The following is an 18,751-nucleotide window of genomic DNA, read 5'->3' on the forward strand; positions in this document are numbered from 1 at the left end:
GTGTCGATGTCGCGCCGACGGAAGATCTCGGATCCCGGAGTCTGTATCTACCAATGAATTGGATTGGGGTACTGAGATCATGAACTGGTTGCTTGATTGATCGAACCAATGGAGCGCTACTAACAGGTCTGGCTTGGTTGACGTTTCCCTGCGAAGGGGGGGCGACTCCATGCTCACCATACGATACGATCTACATACTACGGAAATCATCTAGATTTACCGGCTCCACATCTGGCGGCTTCCCTTATAGTTTGTAACATCGAATCTTAACAGAACGAGCTGAGGAGAAACCTGCCAACCAGCTGTCTCGGTTCGTTCGGAAGGCTGTTCACGGTGGTCAGACGACTTGCCGGCAGCTCTGTTTAAAGTTGTCAAAACCCGACCATACGTATTTGGACAATGGGTGAACCAAGAGGAAAGCGAGTCTGCTGACACGACCCGGGTATCTACCGTAGCTAGCACTCTAGGCTACGGTAGATCCTATCATCTTCAGTGGGTCTGACATACCGAGCAAAGGTGACCGGCGAAGGTGAGGAAGCGCCAGCTAACTACGTACTGTACGCCTCGACTCTGCAGTGACGATCATTCTAGATGTTGGGTGTGATAGCGTTAGTTGGCCGAGGAGTAGTGGGACGAACGATGAATGGACGAACCAGACTTTGCTCTTGTCGGCCTGGACCTTTGCTAAAGGGAAAAGAAGCTAAAGAGAAAAGAGCAAGTAAAAACAACATGACAAGATATGCGCATTGCTTTACTATGTAAGCCTATGTCCGCAAACCATGTATTGCGACTTCTTGGCTTAAGCTATCACAGACAGCTGCCTAGCTAGCTATAGCTGGAAAGATTAGGTAGGTTAGGTAGTTATTCTGTAGATACGGCTAGAGTCGGCAGCAGTACACCCTGGGTACTGGTTTCCTTGTTCCTCTCCACTCAGAGATCTGTCCTATCCTTGTTTTCTATACCCCGTTACGTATGTATGTATGAAATGATTTGTTGAGGCCTTTACATATGATCTGCTTCTCATTACGTATCAGACCCTTTTGAAGATTCATTAGTACCTAATGTACGTAGAATCTCGTGGCGGGCTGCGCTGCTGACAACAGTTCATTCTTCCTCCCTATTTAGGAAACGCGCGGGGGGTGGGGGTCTACGAACGACAGAGGAGACGAGGGTGAGCGAGAAACAAATCTATACGAATTCTTGTAATTACTCTCACAACATATACCTTGCATACATGTAAACTAGGGGTATACATTGAGAGTTGAGAGAGATATCCTATGGGGTCGTACGTGGAGTTACACTTCCATGGAAAACTAAAGTAGGCTACGAAATCGTGTTGATGGGTTCGCTGTCCAAGCCCTATAGAGAGGGTATCCTTGCAAGTATTCCGAGAGGCTCCCTCTCGCGTCTATCTACGGTAATGTAGGGTAGATGTCTACCGAATGATAACTAAAAAAGGAAAAATGTGGCTGTGCCCTGCGCCCTACGCCCTGAGCCCTCCATTACGGAACGGTATTTACTAACGATGGAGGGCGGGAGGGAAGAGTAGGGGGTGGGTGGGAAGGTTCCTTCCCGGCCGCTTGATGAACAGTAGTTATGGTGGGGTGTGTGTGTGTGTGTGTGTGTGTGTAGCCTACATCTGGTTTACATGCCTAAGATATAATGCATATACCTAGGTTAGGTGGATATAATATGTCAGTGCTGAACATATTAACCCAGTGTGTGTATGTACTTTTTGGGGGCATGAGGCGCTATGGCATGACGACGGACACCGGGAGATCTGCTTTGCGTGCTGACAGCTGCTCACATGCGCCCCCCAACCCATCTGATGGTGTGGTAAAAGAAAGACAGGGCGGGCTTGTGCGCGAAATCACGAGACTCAAGTGACGAACTATGTTATGTGTGTCTTGGGAAATTCTCTTTCTTCATCTGTATGTCTCTACCTAGGTCGACATGTAGCGCAACCAAGTCATATGCTAGCTAGTTACAATCATCACCACTACTACCATCACCGCATGAAAACCCCAAGTTTCTTCCTCCTCCTTCTCCCTCTCCCTCTCCTCTTTCGTCCCCCCCCCCCCCCAAAAAAAAAACTTCACTCTAAACATGATCCCAACCGAAATTTCTTGCTTAACAGACATAGACCATCCCAATGTTCAAAATGAAAAAGTCCATACAATCCAAATCTCGTTCATATCCGCCGTAAATCCGTAGCCCCGGGATATCAACAATGCAAGTGTATATAATGTACATCCGTGGTAGAAATGGGGGAGAGACAATAAACAATAACAACTAGAAAATAGGCAAGAAACAGGAAAGAGAAAATGGTGCTAAAAATATATATGTCAGAAGTGAAAATGCGCTCCAAAAAAAACCAAAACCAAAACCAAAAAACAGGTCGTAAACCTCTATGATCCCATATGTTCCGTGTCCGTCATGTTCAAAAAAAGCTTGCCTCCTTTTGTTCATAGAATATACGAGTATAACATCCGCATTAAAACATGATCCATTCCACTTCGACCCCGGGGCCACCGATGCACTTAGTCCAGTTGAAGCAGCCGCGCCTCATGCCCAGCTTGTTCCCGGGGGTCATAGGGGGTTCGTAATATTCGCCAGCCCAGAGGCGCTCGAGGACCTCGATGGCGGCGAGGTTGTTCATGTAGCCGCTGCGGGACATGATCTCGCGGCACTTGTTGCGCACGATGTTCTGCTGCAGCTCGTTGACGCACTCGCTGCCGGCCACGAACATGGGCCACAGCAAGAACTTCTCGGCGCTGCTGCCGGACTCGAGCGAGGTCGCGTAGTACACAACCTGGCTGACCAGGTTGCGGAAGTTGTTGTTGGTGGAAGGGAGGTTGGGGGAGGCCAGGCGCTCGGTGTAGAGGAGAGCGGCGTAGCGGAAGGCCTCGGAGAGAGAGTGAAGATCGCGTATTTGAGCCTGGGTTGCCGAGTTGGGGAGGGATGCGGCGACTCGCTGGGTGTCGAATTCCCAGCTCTGGAGAGCCATGCGAGCGTCTTTCCATTCGCGCCAGAAAATCGAGCGGTGCTCGTCGAATTGCGGCGAGGGGCAAAGCCCTGTCGACAAGATCTCCTCGTCGTCAAGCTGCGAAATGAAGCCGTTGCTATCGTAGCGATGGTGATTTGTGCTGAAGAAATCTCCAAGTGGCGGGCTGGTTTGCTTGAATTGCTGTCCCATGGGGGAACCTAGGGGAGGCGAAGTCGTTGGTGTTCCAACGTGAGCATTGGGTGTTGATAGAACGCTCTGGACATGATGGTGTTGTGATAGGAGGTTCAGACGACCAAGTTTGCTGATGGTCTTAAATAGCTCCCTGTCGCAGCCAACCAAGTTCTCAGCTCCCGGGGGTAGCAAGTTGGCATCCGAGGGAAGACCGTAGAAAGAATGGTTGAGCTGGGCCTCGCGGTCGTTGATGCTGGCAGAAATCGAGTCGAAGTAGGTGAAAATGGCCTCCATCCACGAAGACTCGCTAGACCCTTGGTAAGGGGCAGAACCCCGCATGCTGAGTATCTTCTTGACGCCGGCAAACTGCGTGTGGAACTTTGCGACCCCAGATTCGACCATGCGGTAGTGGCAGAGAAGTAGTATAGTAGCCAGGACAGAGTCGTGGCATGATTTCATGGGGTCATTCAACTGTTCATTTAGGAGATGAACAGCCAGGTTTCGATGTTGGTGCTCTTCGTTCAAGGAGTGGTGATCCGATTGGGCTTCAGAGAGTCGCTCAGATCCGGTGCTGTCTGATCTGGCACGTTGGCCAAGACTTAGCCTTCTCTTCATTCTCAGGTTACAGGCAGCCAGAGCACAGATGGCGTGTTGTAGGCTGTGGCTACCCGATGCTAGTCGCAGGATGTGGTCTCGGAATGGATTGTTCGGGCCATCTACGAGAACCATGGAGGGACACATTATATTCTCGTAGTAATCCATGAAGAACGGCATTTTAGCAATGAGATCAGGGCTAATCTGTATCGGCTGGCTCTCGTACGGAAAGGCTAAGTTGGCCGAGGCGGAGGGCGTCACATCGTCATCTCTTGAAATCGCAGTTGCCCAGTGAGACCCGTCCGTGGAGTGCGAGCTGGTACCGTAGGGCTCCATCTCAGGTACGCCTGCGAGGAGTTGTCAGTGAGCCGAGGCGTGGGATTTCGGAACGCTTGATCCTTACTCAGAGTGTCGCTATCCGCGACCAATCTATGGGCCATCTGGGGCCCATAAGAGTCGGGATGAGAGCCGAGGCTCGAACTGGGTTCCGACGGACCGTAGACTAGGCCAGGACACGAAGTTGGGGCTCGTTGGTCGATCATAATCGCAGAGGCGGGACTTTGAGGCATGGGCGAATTTTGGGCTGTGTAGTTCTCGTAAATGATGCTGGGGCTGTGAACGAAAGGCATCTCCTCTCTAGCATAAGAATGTCCCATGGCGTACTCGACGTCGCTTAGCGAGTCCACGGACGACGATAGTGAGTCGCCCATTATAGGGTAATGGCTCATTGAGGAGCCAAGCTTCTGGAATCTGCGCTGGTCGTGAGAGCTCATGTTCCCGGCGTATGCTGGAAGGCCTCCCCAAGGCCCTTGGGAAGTTGATGGAGTTTCTCCGTGGGAGAATCTTGGGTATTCTTGATAAGATCCGTACGGTGCTGTAGGGACGGCGGCGGCAGTGTGATTTCCATCGTCTCGGTGAACCTTGCGTAGCTCCTCTTCCGGACCGCTCCATCGGGGAGTTGTCGCTGCGGAGCTTGCTGCCCGTGCCCGGCTCGCTGTCTTCTTCCCAACAGGCGCAACCGGCGGTGCCTTTGCTATGGGCAACGAAAGTCCTCGCAGTTTGCCTCGACTCGCCACACCCACTCCCCAGGTCAGTTGAGTCTTGTAGCCGGAGCATTCATTCCCAATCTCGAGACATTGTGAGCAGTAGGGTCGCCTTCTATCGCACTTGGTATTTCTCTTGATGCAGGTGAAGCAATCATCCGCAGCTCCTCCGGCAGGGGCCCGTCTCCTCCGCTTGCGGGCAGCCTGGGCGTCCTTTGACGAATTGGACGATGGGGGGAGTGAAACTGTCATGTTAGAATATGCACTATATCGAAAATAAAAAGTGATGCAATATGGTTCTAGCAAGGACACATAAGGAAACCCGGGGCGGTAGTGGTCTCGACTCTGGTCTCAACGCGGTATAGAATCTCTTGACTATCAAGGAAGAGGAAGTTGACTGGCGTGGATAAATAGAAGTTAATATGGAAAAGATGTGATCGTCTGGGCAAGAGGATATTGATATTGCATGAGAAGAGGTAGACGGGGTGGAGCGAATGGGACGACTGATATAAGTCGAGATGCGGTCTCTATATGAACGAGCACGCATACAAAGTACCACTTACAGAGCAGGGTATCTCATCGTGTTGTGCTCCCCACCTGCTCTAGGGAGGTACTGGGCAGGTACAAGAGATGCAAGACCCTTGTCAAAAGGAGGCGATTAATGTGCATGTAGCAGTCGCAGAACGGCCAAACCGCAGAAGGGAAGCATGGGTGGGCCCGGCTTGGGGAGTTTGGGGGGCACAGGCAATAGACAGACAACGTTGGAAGAGAGATGACGGGGAATCTGAACTTGACCCTCTGCTACATAGGTTAAGATGGGTGCGAGATCGAGGGGAGCGAATGAGGACCCAGACAAGCCTAGGTGGGTCTGCCACTTTTAAGATCAGCGGGATATACCTTCATTGTACCAGCCAGGTTGAGGACGTTAGAGGAGAACGGTGACAGGGGTAGGGGTGTAAAAGTGACCCCTGTAAGATCCCCCCAGTACATACATGCAGAGACGGGGGTGACCTGAGGAGCATCATTCGCAGGTAAGGTACTTTGTAGCTGGTACCATTCTTTGAACTACTGTAGGTACAAGGGTGAACTATGAGCGACGAGTCCTAACGACATCAGACTTAGCAAGAGTTATGGTGAGTCCGGGGGGTGCAGGGAAGGGAGAAAGATGAGCTGCACTAGCATTACTTCCAAGTTGCGTCCCTGTATTTTACTTGCAATATTTACTTGTGATTAAAGCTTTTTCGACGTCTTCCAAGTTATAAACTACCTATGCAAATTTTCAATACATAGTAAAGCCGAATGTCAGCTCGGCTAGTGAAGGGGTTTCTCGTCTACCCGTATGCAAAGGAGGACCGGTCGAAGTGTGCAAGAGGATGACGAAGAGAATGGCTGAACTTTGCAGATACCATAGTTATTTGCTTTGTGCCACCACCGATGAATCAAACAGGAACTAGGGGGGGCGGGGAGGGAGGCAGACCTCGGTAGGCCTATAGTTGGCCTGTAGTAGACTTGTGGGATGTAAGAGTTACGAGATACATATTGGCTGGCTGTCTTGTTGGTACAGGTAAGGCAATGAGTGGGATACGATGGGAAACAGACAGACAGGTTAGCACGGAAATGCGCAAGGAACTGTGAGACGCCATCATTCGATTTTCGGCTCTTGGCTTTGTACTTTGTGGGTAAATTAGCCCTCGTTCTCCCAGAGAAAAAGGAATCTTGCATCCTAAACTCTCTTTTCTGTAAGCTTAAGTTATTATTAGTCTTTTAGTTAGATAGAAGGGGGCCTTGCGCCGCTTCCCGCTGTATTAGGGCATACAGATGATACACTTACAGTGGACTTGGAAGAGAATTCCATTCAGTAAATTCCAACGTAATGGCCCATCGTAACTCGTCTCAGTGGGGGATACGTTACAGGGCTTACACGGACATGCCTTGACATGCTTTGACATGCTCCCGACGTGGTGACCATGATGGCGTGCAGTTTTGTGCTAACATTAGAAAGTCCAGGTTGTTACCTAGGTTAGGTACGGAAGGATTTTCGATCGGGCGTGCCTTGTTACCCGTCCCAGTTCTTCCCCAAAAACGCTGTGATCAAGGAACGGTCCCCCTACGTTTTCCCTACACTTTTCCCTACTACCATAACCCACATCTACCTACATCGAGTACGAATTACACGCAGAATGATGTTCTTTTGTTCGCCGGGGCTTTAATTACGTAGTAGGCATAACCCGCGCAACTCGCAACTATGGATCAGTATATGGATTTACTGTATAAGATACCTAGGTAAGTTGGCCATCCCTGGAGATAAAAGTTGCTACCGAGGATTTCGGGGCGGGCAGTTTCAGGTGGGAGAGGCAAAGCCACTGCAAAGACATGTGCTATAGTTAACCATTCTAGCACAGCTACCTATTCTAGTACAGTGCTCAAATATCTATTAGCGGAAGACCCGCCGCAAGCCCCTCTGCTTCCTCTGCTTCGCTCTCGCAAGATGTCTAAATCCTTTCGTCCCATACTATGTAAGACGGTGCTTCCAAATTGTTCTCGTTAATATCTAATATTATACTTTGAGGTGTTTTCGGGCTAGCAGATAGTTGTCTTGACTCTTCGCAAATGCTTCTAGTGCGTGGGCTATGGCCAACAAGCTTTACAAGTCTTGGCATGCTCGTGAGTTGCTTACTGTATGTAACCCATGGAAACAGATCAGGTAATGTGACAACTCCAAATTCTCAGTAATTCAAGCTACCTATGCGACCTCCAGTCTCAGATGACGATGTTTAGAAGTTTATTACCAAGCGATTTCCTTACCTAACGTTCAACTACATATGTAGGTTTTGTGAAGATTTACCGGGGTTCCCCTCCCCTCGATCGCATATGTATGTAGGTAGGCACCCAAGTAAGCTTTTAGGTCCTAGGAGCTACCTATGTAGTTATGGCTACCTACCTAGGTATGTACCTAATGTATGTATGCATGCATGTATGTAAATCACCGCGGACTGATATTGTTATGTTACACGTGTAACGTCGAGTCGCTTCTTGCTTTGTAACCCGCTCTACCCCTTTTCGAAGAGGTAGCATATAGCAGTTCGATCTTCAGATTAACTACGGGTATTGGAGAAGCGGGTTTCAAGGAGGGAAACTCATGTCCGACCAGAGACCACATAAGACGGTTATATGGGTTGGTTTACAGTTGGGCATAATCAAATTCGAGAAATAAACGAGCGAACGAACCAAACTTCCTATTACTGTGACAAGTGACCCCCTCGCTTCAGACCACTACTTGCTCAAGTTCATGTATTTGATAATGCTGATAATGCTAGGGTGTGGGTTCCTGGACGAATCCGAACCCTTTTCTTTGTAAGACACACCCAAGATGGTGGAAGATGTCATTTGGTAAAGACTGTCTAGCAATTATCCTTAGCTTCTCATCTGACCTTTTAAGTGGTAGAGTTGATTGCGTGTGGACATGACTTTACTATAAACCTGTGTCCTGTTAATTTAAATGATAGTCCTGGAGAGATTCATATTGGTTGTCGGGGGAAGATGGCCTTTATTAAAGTCAGACTAAGAGCAAGGCTGCAGCGCTACTGCACATGATAGGTAGCAGACCACCTCGAGGACCATCATGTGTAAGCTATAACGATAATCCGAGGTGTGTAGTTCATTTTCGTGTAATCCTAGACGAGTGGCCTGGTCCAGGGTTACGACAGACAGGGCAAGCCTCTAAAGCGCTGAACTCGAGATCGTATTATTATTCTGTAATTCTCGTACTACGTATAGCTACGACAGAACCTTGTCATATTGATAATGTTCGCCATAGCGGACAATCATCACGAGCTATTCTCATTCTCCATTACCTAGGATGACTTGCTCCGACCATGTATCTGCCACCCATTATATCTCGATGCATCTCAATGCGGCCACGACTTCGCGAAAGCGAGGGAATATGTCAAGAAGATCGAGCAGCTAGACTACCGATCTAATGTCGTCGCGTAATAGGAAACCTAAAGCCAAGAGATTATACCTGCAAGACTTATGCCCTCTTCTGAAGCTATTCATCGTCATGTCCTGCCAGTCGGTACACGAGTGCAACGGTAACACTATAGGCGGGAATTGATGATCTATGCGGTTAGGTGGTTTTCTTAGAGATGGAGAATATTAGCCTTCTTCATGTATGCGACTGCGGGTTGTGCTCGGGTTGGTTAGCCTCGACTTTAAACTAATGGTCGTATTGTATAACTAAGTAACACGACGCCGAGACTTGGGTATGGATCTTTTCTACGACGGCTTCTTTTTCTCCTGTTTCTATCAAGCTTCTATCGTTATCTCGAACCCCCCGCCATTTTGTTCTTTGCAGCTCCCTCTTTCGGAATGCACCGATTGACTTTGTTGAGGTGGCTTTCGTATCTTAGGTGCTAGCTGGACATACGCGCACAGACGCCATTAGATCGATGCTAGTTAGTTTCTTTGGGAAGAGGTTTGCTTTACTGTAAGGAATATGCAACATTCGATCATATCCATAAGCACACCGTCATCGTCATCGCCATCGTAGCGCTGCCGTCTTGTGAACCGTTCGAGGAGTCGGAAGGCATCGGGCCTGAATGCCGTTTGGCAGATTTTAAGGTTGCCAAAGATTTATGAGCTTAGGGTAGGTAGTGAAGAGACAAGGAGGTGGAGGATCTTCAAGATCCTCGGAATAAATGCCTACCTTAAAACCTATACAGGCTTGAGCTTGTTTGTTACCTGACCTACCGTGGAGATCAAACAAGAAACTATTCTTCGAATAACGCCATTTAATTCATCACGAGCTTACTGTGGACATGTTTGCGCCAGGTCTACCAATTCCCTGGTATCTATCTGTGTACACTAACGGCTAAGAGGCCACAATCTGCCCCACGGATGATGCTGGTAGTATCACGCTTGGCATAAGAAAATCATGAATGGCTCCTTTCTTATCAGTCATACAGAAGAAGCATCGAACTCTTCTGCATAACGTTCAAAGACAACCGAGTCTATAACCCTCAGGTAGCACCCTTGAAAGGGACGGGCACTTGACTACCTCCTAACCTCTACGGCGGGGCTTAGCATATGTGCAGCCACCTAAAATCTATATTGGAATCTATATCGGTTGAAATCTTGATTTAAGCTCAAGTATTACCTGAAAGTCGAGAGTAACGGAAAATCAAACTAGCACTATATTCAACTAGCTTTCTAGTCTTACCCTTCGTACATATCATATATGTACGGTATGCGTATTGTGGGCAATGTATTGTGGGTTGTGTACTTGTCTGTCAGAGCACTTACATGCCTTGAATACATGCAGAAGCATAGAGGCGCTCGTGATGGATTTGACGATTTACTAACATGCAATTGAACATGCAATTGAAGGTAGGATGCTACGGGTCAAGCCATCACCCACACGAATTTTAACCAACGTTCCCGTTCCAACTGCCAATGCTCCATCGAGAAGCTTCGTTAAGACTTTCTCACAAATCCATAAATCCTCATCTCGGTACTGTATAACACTACCCTGCGACAGACGCGAAGGTAATGCCAAGATAGACCGTTGCACAATTGGCACCAAAGTCTGCCGACATACGTTGACAATTCACAAAGATCAGTCTTGGCTGCTTCTGTGCTCCGTGGCCTGCTTTGCTTGTATGTATGCTGGATGTATGCTGGATGTATGCTGTATGTATGTACCTACGCAGGGCGCCTCGATGCAGGTCGAGCAGCACCCCCAAACATCCCCAATCAACCCCAATCAACCCCAATAGCTCTAGTTAGGTGTCTTGTGTAAACCTACCATGTAAGCATTGCAACCAGCAGAGTAGACTGCAGTGTGACTTCAACATACTACAATCCAATCATTCCTCTAGAGTTCTGGAAGCCTTCCAATTCGAGCTTTCTTGGCCGCTAAGTCTACCATTCAGCCCGTGTTCGATATTTTCTCTTTTTCTCCTTTTCTATATTTCTACCGCTCGCGAAGAATTTACGAATCCCGAGTTTTACAAAAAGCTGTTCTCTACTGTTCCGCCTGGTACCTCGAAAATTCAAATGATATCATCCCCGATCCCTTGAAACAGAGTTCATTACTCTCTGGTTCCGGCTTTCGTATCTATGCCTATCGGCAGACTTGCGGGAGATTCTGGAGATGCTCGCAGGGTCCCATGGTCCCTTACGACCAACCCACTTACCACATGTCAACTGAGCATCGAGTACTATACCTTTCTCCTACGTGCGACCGCGGCAGTTCCATGCCTAAACATTCATTTGCCCATGCTCCTTCATATAATAAGTGGTTATGATGTACCTACATAACATAGTGTTATGACGAGAGCCCAGCGGGAACTATAACAGACGCAGTAGGTGTTGTCCGTTAATTGGATGCACCTAACTGATTTCGACTTCGGTCTGTAGGGTAGCCAATTTCTCTTATCTTACGATCCGTTTCCCATTGGCTCCAAGCTGGGGGATAATGTGTAATTGTTTAGGGCGTACATGCAAATGATGGAGACAGCTAAAGGCAGATAAAGGTACCCAGCTACATAAGACTAAAACCGCCTTAAGCATTCAAGCATTCAAGCATTCTGGCATTCAGAGTTCAGAGCTTAGTTAGACGCTAGATGAGCCGAAGAAGCCTGCATCGAAGGCCGCTAAGCTATATTCGACCTAGCGCTTCGACCTAGCAGTAACCTTAAGTACTTAGTCCAAGGTATCTAAAGTATGTAGGTAGGTACTTGCTTAGGTACCTCCTAACCTTTGCTAGCAGGTGCGACTGTGGCACATATTATTCTGTATTATTTCTACACTTCTACATTTCTAGCCTACACATGTGCAAAGCTAAAATGATCCTACATACCTACCTACCTACCTAGGTACCGACTAAACCCCCCTCTATAAGTACCTACCCGTTGAATTTCATCGTTCCCTTGCCAAAATTAACTGAATACATTCTATGCTCATCATATATTACCTAAGGTATATATCCTATAACTATACCTATATACGACGACTACCCGTTCAGCACCCGCCGGCTACCGCCTTAAACCCATCGGCTACGCGGCTGCGACGGCAAAGACTTGCTCAGTCAGAACTTAGAACATCTCCTTGATCCCCTGTATAGACATACATTAGATACATATGTATCTAACCTATTAACCTATTAACAACCATACACAGGGTTATCCTGTACTGGACCTTACCCCTTCAGTCACCGACTGCAACAGTACTACATACTGAACAGCAGAGCTACCCTGGCTCCCCCCCACAATTAGCTTAACTGAATTCTGTCAGCGGACTAACATATGATTGGTGGCTTCATACCTGGACATACATAGTACAGATAAACCCCCGTTCTGTCTAACAGGCTTTAACAGGCTTCGGTTCGTTCAATCGCCGAGAATGTGACGGCGCAGGTTGAGTAGGTTGAGCAGGCTGATCCAATCATCGCCGACTCAAGCCTTTACATGAGCATGAATGAAATCGGCGTAATTTTATAAGACTCTCCGTCGAGCGTCGAGCGCCAAAGTCCGCCGTGATGACGAAGAATTGCTGGACAGCTAGACAGCAGTAAACTAGCTCTCGAGACACGATCGTCATGCCCTGTTTTCCATCAAACGCGGGAAATTGAAAATCACTCAGATCGTTCTCATAGATGCTAGATCCACCTCCTTTATCGATACACACGCATTTCCAAGAAGCCGGGTCAGGATCGCCAGCTTGAACGCCGGGCTAACCCCGTCGACCGTTAAACTTCGATCTACATACAGATGGTCGCCCATTCACGTTGAATACATGGCTCATAAATCCATATCCGACCTTAGTCGAAACTTACTACCATTGAAGGAAAACGGAGATTGGCTGATAACTAATAAGCAAGATAATCTCATTTTACTCTATCACATCTTATCCCCTTGATATTTGTCCCAAAACCCGATGACCTTTGCCCATCGGTACCCCGGACTGCATCCGGGAATGTCAAGGGGTGCCGGGTAACCGCTGCTCGCCTTGAGCCGCTGCCTGTTTACACGGCTGCATTGCACTTATTACGCTGGGGCGTATATCTCGGTCCATCTTATGACCTCTCCTGATCTTGAGAGCATGGTTACTAGCCAAGATTACTTGATTTTAGAAAACCCTACCCTCTTGATGCTTCGTGTTTACGGACGGATTATCTGCTAAATTCACGAGAACAATAACTACCTGACCTAGGTATCTATGTTAAATTCATGCTGTGGTACAACCATCCGCCAGTTTATTCCATCTTCAACAAATACAAAATTGTACGAGTCTAAACAGTTTGAACTTCCAAGACGGTCTATCTCGGTATGAATTTCTCCTAGGACCCCTCGAATCTACTAGTCATCCTTCCATCTCCAAATCCATATTTTGATTGGCTCTTTATTAATCAAAGTTATCACGCAACGTTGCATTACGTCCGGGTACCACTTAACCCTGCCTTTTTACTATGTAGCGAATGTGGAGGTGCACTTACATGTGCCAACCCCATACATACAGCTACATGTGTGCACGCATAAAATTAAGATGTGGCTAACCTAGGTAGTATACTGGCAATGTCTTTTCTTGCACGGGGCTCGCCTCGAATTCGCATGACAAACTCACAACTTCGGATGAGGAGGATTGAATCCCACGCTGTATCCCGACGAAGTTGAGACTGATATGGTTACTGTCTCATAATAATGGAAATCTCAAGAATCCACGTCTCGACTCATTTTAGCATATTAATTGAGCCCCAGATGCGGCTCATATTCCGTTTATCTCCGTGTTATGACTCTATTCATAGAACATCGTGGACCCCGGTGTCGATTATTGTTTAATCACGGACCATTATGCGCGCTGTGATAGAAAAGATCCACAGGTGTTACAATCCGAGAACAGCTTGTACATACATACATACTATGTAGATGACCCCTACAATATCCTCACGTGTAAGTACTTGTCCACCTTTGTCATTTATTATTTCAAATTTACTCATCCATTTTTACGTACAATGCTGTATGAACCATTTAGTTAACAAGGAATCGATCGATGCCGGGATTAGTAGGCTGTCTCACCTGATAAATCCGACTGGCTCATGGTCAACACTCTACTATACAATGTGTGGTGCCAATTCGATCAAGTGGACCAATTGCTAATGCTATCTCCCTGCACCTGCGGCCTCGGCGGCCTTACCCTTTCTTCCTGCAGATGGCTAGCTCTCTCCCACTTCTCTTCTCTCAGCGGCTCAGGTATCAGAATCGGCTGCGCGCAAGTCACGGCTGGCAAATAAGCACCTTGTCGCGTGCCGTTCCCCTGTCAAATGGGATTAAACAACCCGGACATTTTGCAGTAACTAAGCAAGATGGTCTGAGACAATGCCGATCTGCAAGTACTCGAACAAGCCAGCCAGTGTCAGGTCGGCTTGAGGCAAACGCGGGGGTAGCGCTGTCAAAAGCTGCAAGTGATGATCCCGAACCCAGACGACCAGGGAGGATACTGTAGAGACACAGTTTACGGCAGATGGGGTAAATTGTCTAACCCCCAGTCGTATTTATTTTTATCGCCTTGAAGATACTACATATCACCTATCGGCCTCATTACATGGCGAGAACCGTATGTGCCATTGCGGGATAGTACACTTCCGTCGGGTCTTGTAACAAGGCCCCCCGTTACTGTCGCTAATTCCTCGTTATATAAGGTATGTAGGTAGGTATGTATGTACTGTTATTCCTTCGAAGCTCTAGAGGATTGCTGATATCGTGAGCGGCGTACAATTCATGACCTGCTCGGTGTTGCTTTAACACAATTCGTCTCGGAAGACGGACGTGGCTAAATTTGACCTCACTTGTTGAACGATACAAACGCCTTTGTCATACATTACAATGCGTGGTGGCCGGCGAGATGGATTTTCCTTAGCTACCTATGCAGAGACATTTGTCAGATGCTCGTATATCGGAAAGGACCGAAGCGCAATGCGCCGAATAAATTCTAAATGTTGCATATAATTCTTAAAAATCAGGTACATACAGTGTGCGAGTTGAATTAGACGCGTTGTTCACAAGCGCCAGCCGAGGCCAAAGGAGCTGAGAGGCCTAATTCAGACACTATTTTCAGCACTCAGCCTCGTTACTCTGCAACGGACCCTAGCTTAAATTCAGGGTATTGGCGATCCTTACTCCTATTAAGCACCGAGCAACCCGTCCTGCCTGGATGGCCCTATCTCTACAATTACATGTAGTATTTAGGATTCCATTACGGACAGCCCGCTACTCTCACCAGCAACAAAAACCTGGGGAACACCAAGTTTAGACATTCTTGGCGCCATCGTCGTTGACAAGTAGCAACCTCGCTAGTTATTACTGATTCCTTTTACCCCTGCATCTTCGCCTCTTTCATACAGAAGGTATGCCTCTATCCTCCCATTCGGCCCGGTATATTGTTCCCGGGGTAATACAACGATTACTGCCTCGGCCGGTTGCTATTCGGTGACTTGAAACTGACATTAGCGGACATAGCGAGTTGTCGGGCGAGCCCCTGGGCACTGGTCAATGACCATACGAGGAAAGGCATCTCATTAAGATTGGCATAGTTTAATTAACGTATACTAGATTGTGGCTACCGAGGTGTCTCTAACTACCGCTTAAGGATTTGAATAACCAGAATCATCATTCTCGTACGGAGGGACTAGGCTGGCTTTGGAGGGGCCCGAAATTCAAATTCAAGAACTTGACAGAGAATCTATCTAGCACGCCTCTGGAGAAGTATGTTTCAAGCCCACGGGATACGATAGTTAACGAACTATACAGGGATCCCTAGGCATAATCCACTAGATGCAGCTTTTACGTGCTCACGATATCGACCAAGCTTGAAGTGCAGATGATGTCTCTTCATTTCGGTGGATTTCTTGCTGCCTTCCTCCTACCTCCCAACGGATCGTGGGGTCTGATCTGCAAAAACCCCCTAACATCGAGGCTATCTGGACCGGGTATGATAAACTCTACGGCCGGCCTGACGCCAGCGTAGATCCGTAGTGGACGCCACGCATTAGGCTGGTTGTGTTGTAAGGGGGCCCTGAGACATAGATCTAGGGGCAAAGTAGACGGGACAGACGCTATTCTACCTGACTCCAAATCGAGATTAAGTTATCATCTGTGTCCATCCTCACTACAAGATCCGTATACCATTGGGAGAATGAAAGGTACCAACCAACATTTAATTCAACAAGTATTTGTGAAGTACCTCGAATTCAATCCTAGCCAGCTTGTATATCTTATGTAGTCACAGAGGAGACCGCTATTCCACTCCTTCTGGGGGAAGCAGCTCTCTCAATGTTTCAGGCCTCGGAGAGCAGAGGTTTATTGAAGAGCATCTCTCGTGAGATCTACCTCCAGGAGATTCATCTGACAGCCTCGCCCCATCCAACATCGCGAATATTTAGAACCATCACCGGACAAGACGGAAAAGGCTCTGTTGATATCTTGGCAACGCCTTTTCAGGGGTTGTCAATATGTAGTTGCCGACTCATACTACCAACACACTCGAATCTTAGTAGCTTGTAAGCCAACCGCTCTATAAAGAGGATGAGGATGAGGAAGTTAGCTTAACTTAATTTAGGAGGCACCAACTCATCTAGACCACACGATGGCGTCTGTAATCTTCGTGTCTGTTATGCGCCATAAGCTTACCCGCCGTAAAAGGGGCACTTTTTGGTGAAGGCGTGTTGACATCACAATGAGGGGCTCGATGTTCGACAGCATAGCACAGACAGCTGCCACGTTTCTGTATGCCGGAGCTTATCTAAACAATAGCCGTAGGATCGATATACTTTCAAATAACTGGAGTTCTCTGTTATTATCGAGGGTGGTCTCTTATTATCTCCACTTCCCTCGCCGAATTTGACCCAAGTCAATTCCTACCACGCCGCATTGCCTAAGACGATGGAGCCCATATGTCCACCATGTACTAATACGGCACTGTTGACTGAAAACAGCTTAGGTACCTAAAAGAGATGGAGATACGGCATCGCGAAACCCCACCAATAAGAGCGGCGCAGTACCTCATCCTTCAAAGTTGTTTTCGCCATCCTCTGCTTATTGATCCTTCAGACGTGCCGCGGCCATACAGGCTTTAGGGGAATAATAATAACGTGAAATAATATATAAGACCACTAAGGTCTTGGCACTCTCGACGAGCCAACAAACGGGAATACGGCATCATCCCTCATGTCTGTTTCTTTGCGGTCCTGACTTGCTCGAAAATTCTGGGGACTCATGATGCGGATGCGCGTGCTCGTGCAGATCAACTGTCGTGTTACCGATACGTGCACAAAGTCTAAAACAGGCGGAGAAAAGCCCGGATAGGATCAAAAAGCAAGATTTGGATCGGGGAAGGGGAATGGCACCGTATGTTTTTTTTTTCTCCTGCGGCCGCTTCAACCCCCTGGAACATTTCGCCAAAAGAGACTCCACCTGGACAACGACGACGATGGATGGATGACCGAACCACACCGTGATCTTTTTTTTTTCCTTTTCCCTCGTACCGGCGGACAGACCTGCAGGATCTAGCGAGAAAGCATCTCAACGGCGGCTCGAAATTACATGGCGCTGGCTCCATTTCCATTTTTGTCTTGCCTGCTTTTCCCCTTTCGCCAGTGCTGACGCCGGCTGATGGGTTGGGGTTGGGAGGCTCGAAGGATGAATTGAGGCTCACTCTAGAGGTTTCAAATATGGTCCACCGCTCAGTGCAACCCGTGGATCGTCCTGTCGCATGGCCAAGACTCCCAAAATAGCTCTGTACTGCGCAGACCACGATGCCATGTTCTTTTGTTGTTTTCTCCCTCGTGGTTTTCTGCAGGGGAGGGATGGCGTGCACGAGGAGAAATGGATTTACAATGCATTTGTTTACGTACTTTTGCCAGATCCCTTGTCATCGTCGCGGCGGGGGAGGAGGACTTTGCCGGGCCTGTTTTTTCTGGAGCTTCGTTAGTATTGCCCGAGCGCCTGTGGAACTGCGGCTCGTGCGCAGTCAAATGTTCTTCGCGCCCACCTAAGTCCGAGAGGTAGAAGTTGGTGACGACGACGATGTTTCTGTTACTGTAGTTGTAGCTTTCCCTCTCTCTTTGTTGGCGACTCTCCTGGAAACAGGCTGCGCGTGATGGCTGTGAGGAGGAAAGGATATGGCCTCGTATTGCTGTTAGAGTAGCATCAAGGAATATAGTCAATTGAGTTTCGACAAGGTGTGGTACCTTGTCCCCGAGCATCCGTCTCAGTTAACTCGTATTCTCTTAGCTCAAAAGCTTTGCTAGGTCTAATTACTCTCGAAACATTGATGTTCCTATACTGAATGCCAATACCATTATGATATGTCTACCACGGGATAACGAAAGCACTTGGAAAGAAGTCATCACGCAATTTTGATACATCTAATTGAACAAATCCGATAAGATAGATCTTATACTTCCTTGCTTTCCTAACCCTAACCTCTTGACTGACATGATAGTCTTCAATTTGTAGAACCCCCAAACAGAGCAACCAAGCAGTGTATCGTGCCCAGCATAGACCTATTTATGATGAAATATATCACAGCGATAACTGTAGCCCTGACATTAATTAGGAGATTACTAGGATATCAGAGCCGCCGAATCCTGTATCTTGCTATTATCCGATAGAAGTGACATTTTCGAGAAGTGTAGTTAGCCGCTCATGACAACGACAGTCGGGAGTGAGGACGATGCCATAGGCAATAAAACTTTCTTGAGTGACAAAAAGAAAAGGCAGTCGAGGACTATAGTTCCTTGAATATTAGGTATCTATTCGTCTCAGATATCAGCTGAATACCTATTTAACCAAGGCTCATGGCTTCTTAAGTTTGTTGATTGTAGCGAAACAACCAGTTTACGAATATAAATGCTATGATGCTAAGTATTTAAACACACTAT

The 18,751-nt window shown here is 47.7% G+C and overlaps 1 protein-coding gene across 1 annotated transcript; it reads right to left on the reverse strand.

The window, feature by feature from the left end:
• Positions 1 to 2,329: 2,329 nt before the first annotated feature.
• Positions 2,330 to 5,256, reverse strand: F4813DRAFT_233350 (fungal-specific transcription factor domain-containing protein). The gene is made up of 2 exons (XM_049239948.1): positions 4,176 to 5,256; positions 2,330 to 4,119 (listed from the first exon to the last, which is right to left on the reverse strand). Exons 1-2 carry the CDS (start codon positions 5,065 to 5,067, stop codon positions 2,495 to 2,497), a joined length of 2,517 nt encoding a protein of 838 aa, XP_049096030.1. The 5' UTR covers positions 5,068 to 5,256; the 3' UTR covers positions 2,330 to 2,494.
• Positions 5,257 to 18,751: the final 13,495 nt, after the last annotated feature.

The sequence above is a fragment of the Daldinia decipiens genome (assembly GCF_022478715.1).
Source record: "Daldinia decipiens strain CBS 113046 unplaced genomic scaffold F4813scaffold_40, whole genome shotgun sequence".
Classification (NCBI taxonomy): domain Eukaryota; kingdom Fungi; phylum Ascomycota; class Sordariomycetes; order Xylariales; family Hypoxylaceae; genus Daldinia; species Daldinia decipiens.

Bases quoted from the DNA above. Each gene is read 5' to 3' on its own strand.
- F4813DRAFT_233350 (XM_049239948.1), bottom strand. From the start codon at position 5,067: ATGACAGTTTCACTCCCCCCATCGTCCAATTCGTCAAAGGACGCCCAG. The intron at 4,120-4,175 runs GTAAGGATCAAG...AACTCCTCGCAG, and splicing joins CGCGGATAGCGACACTCTGA to GCGTACCTGAGATGGAGCCC.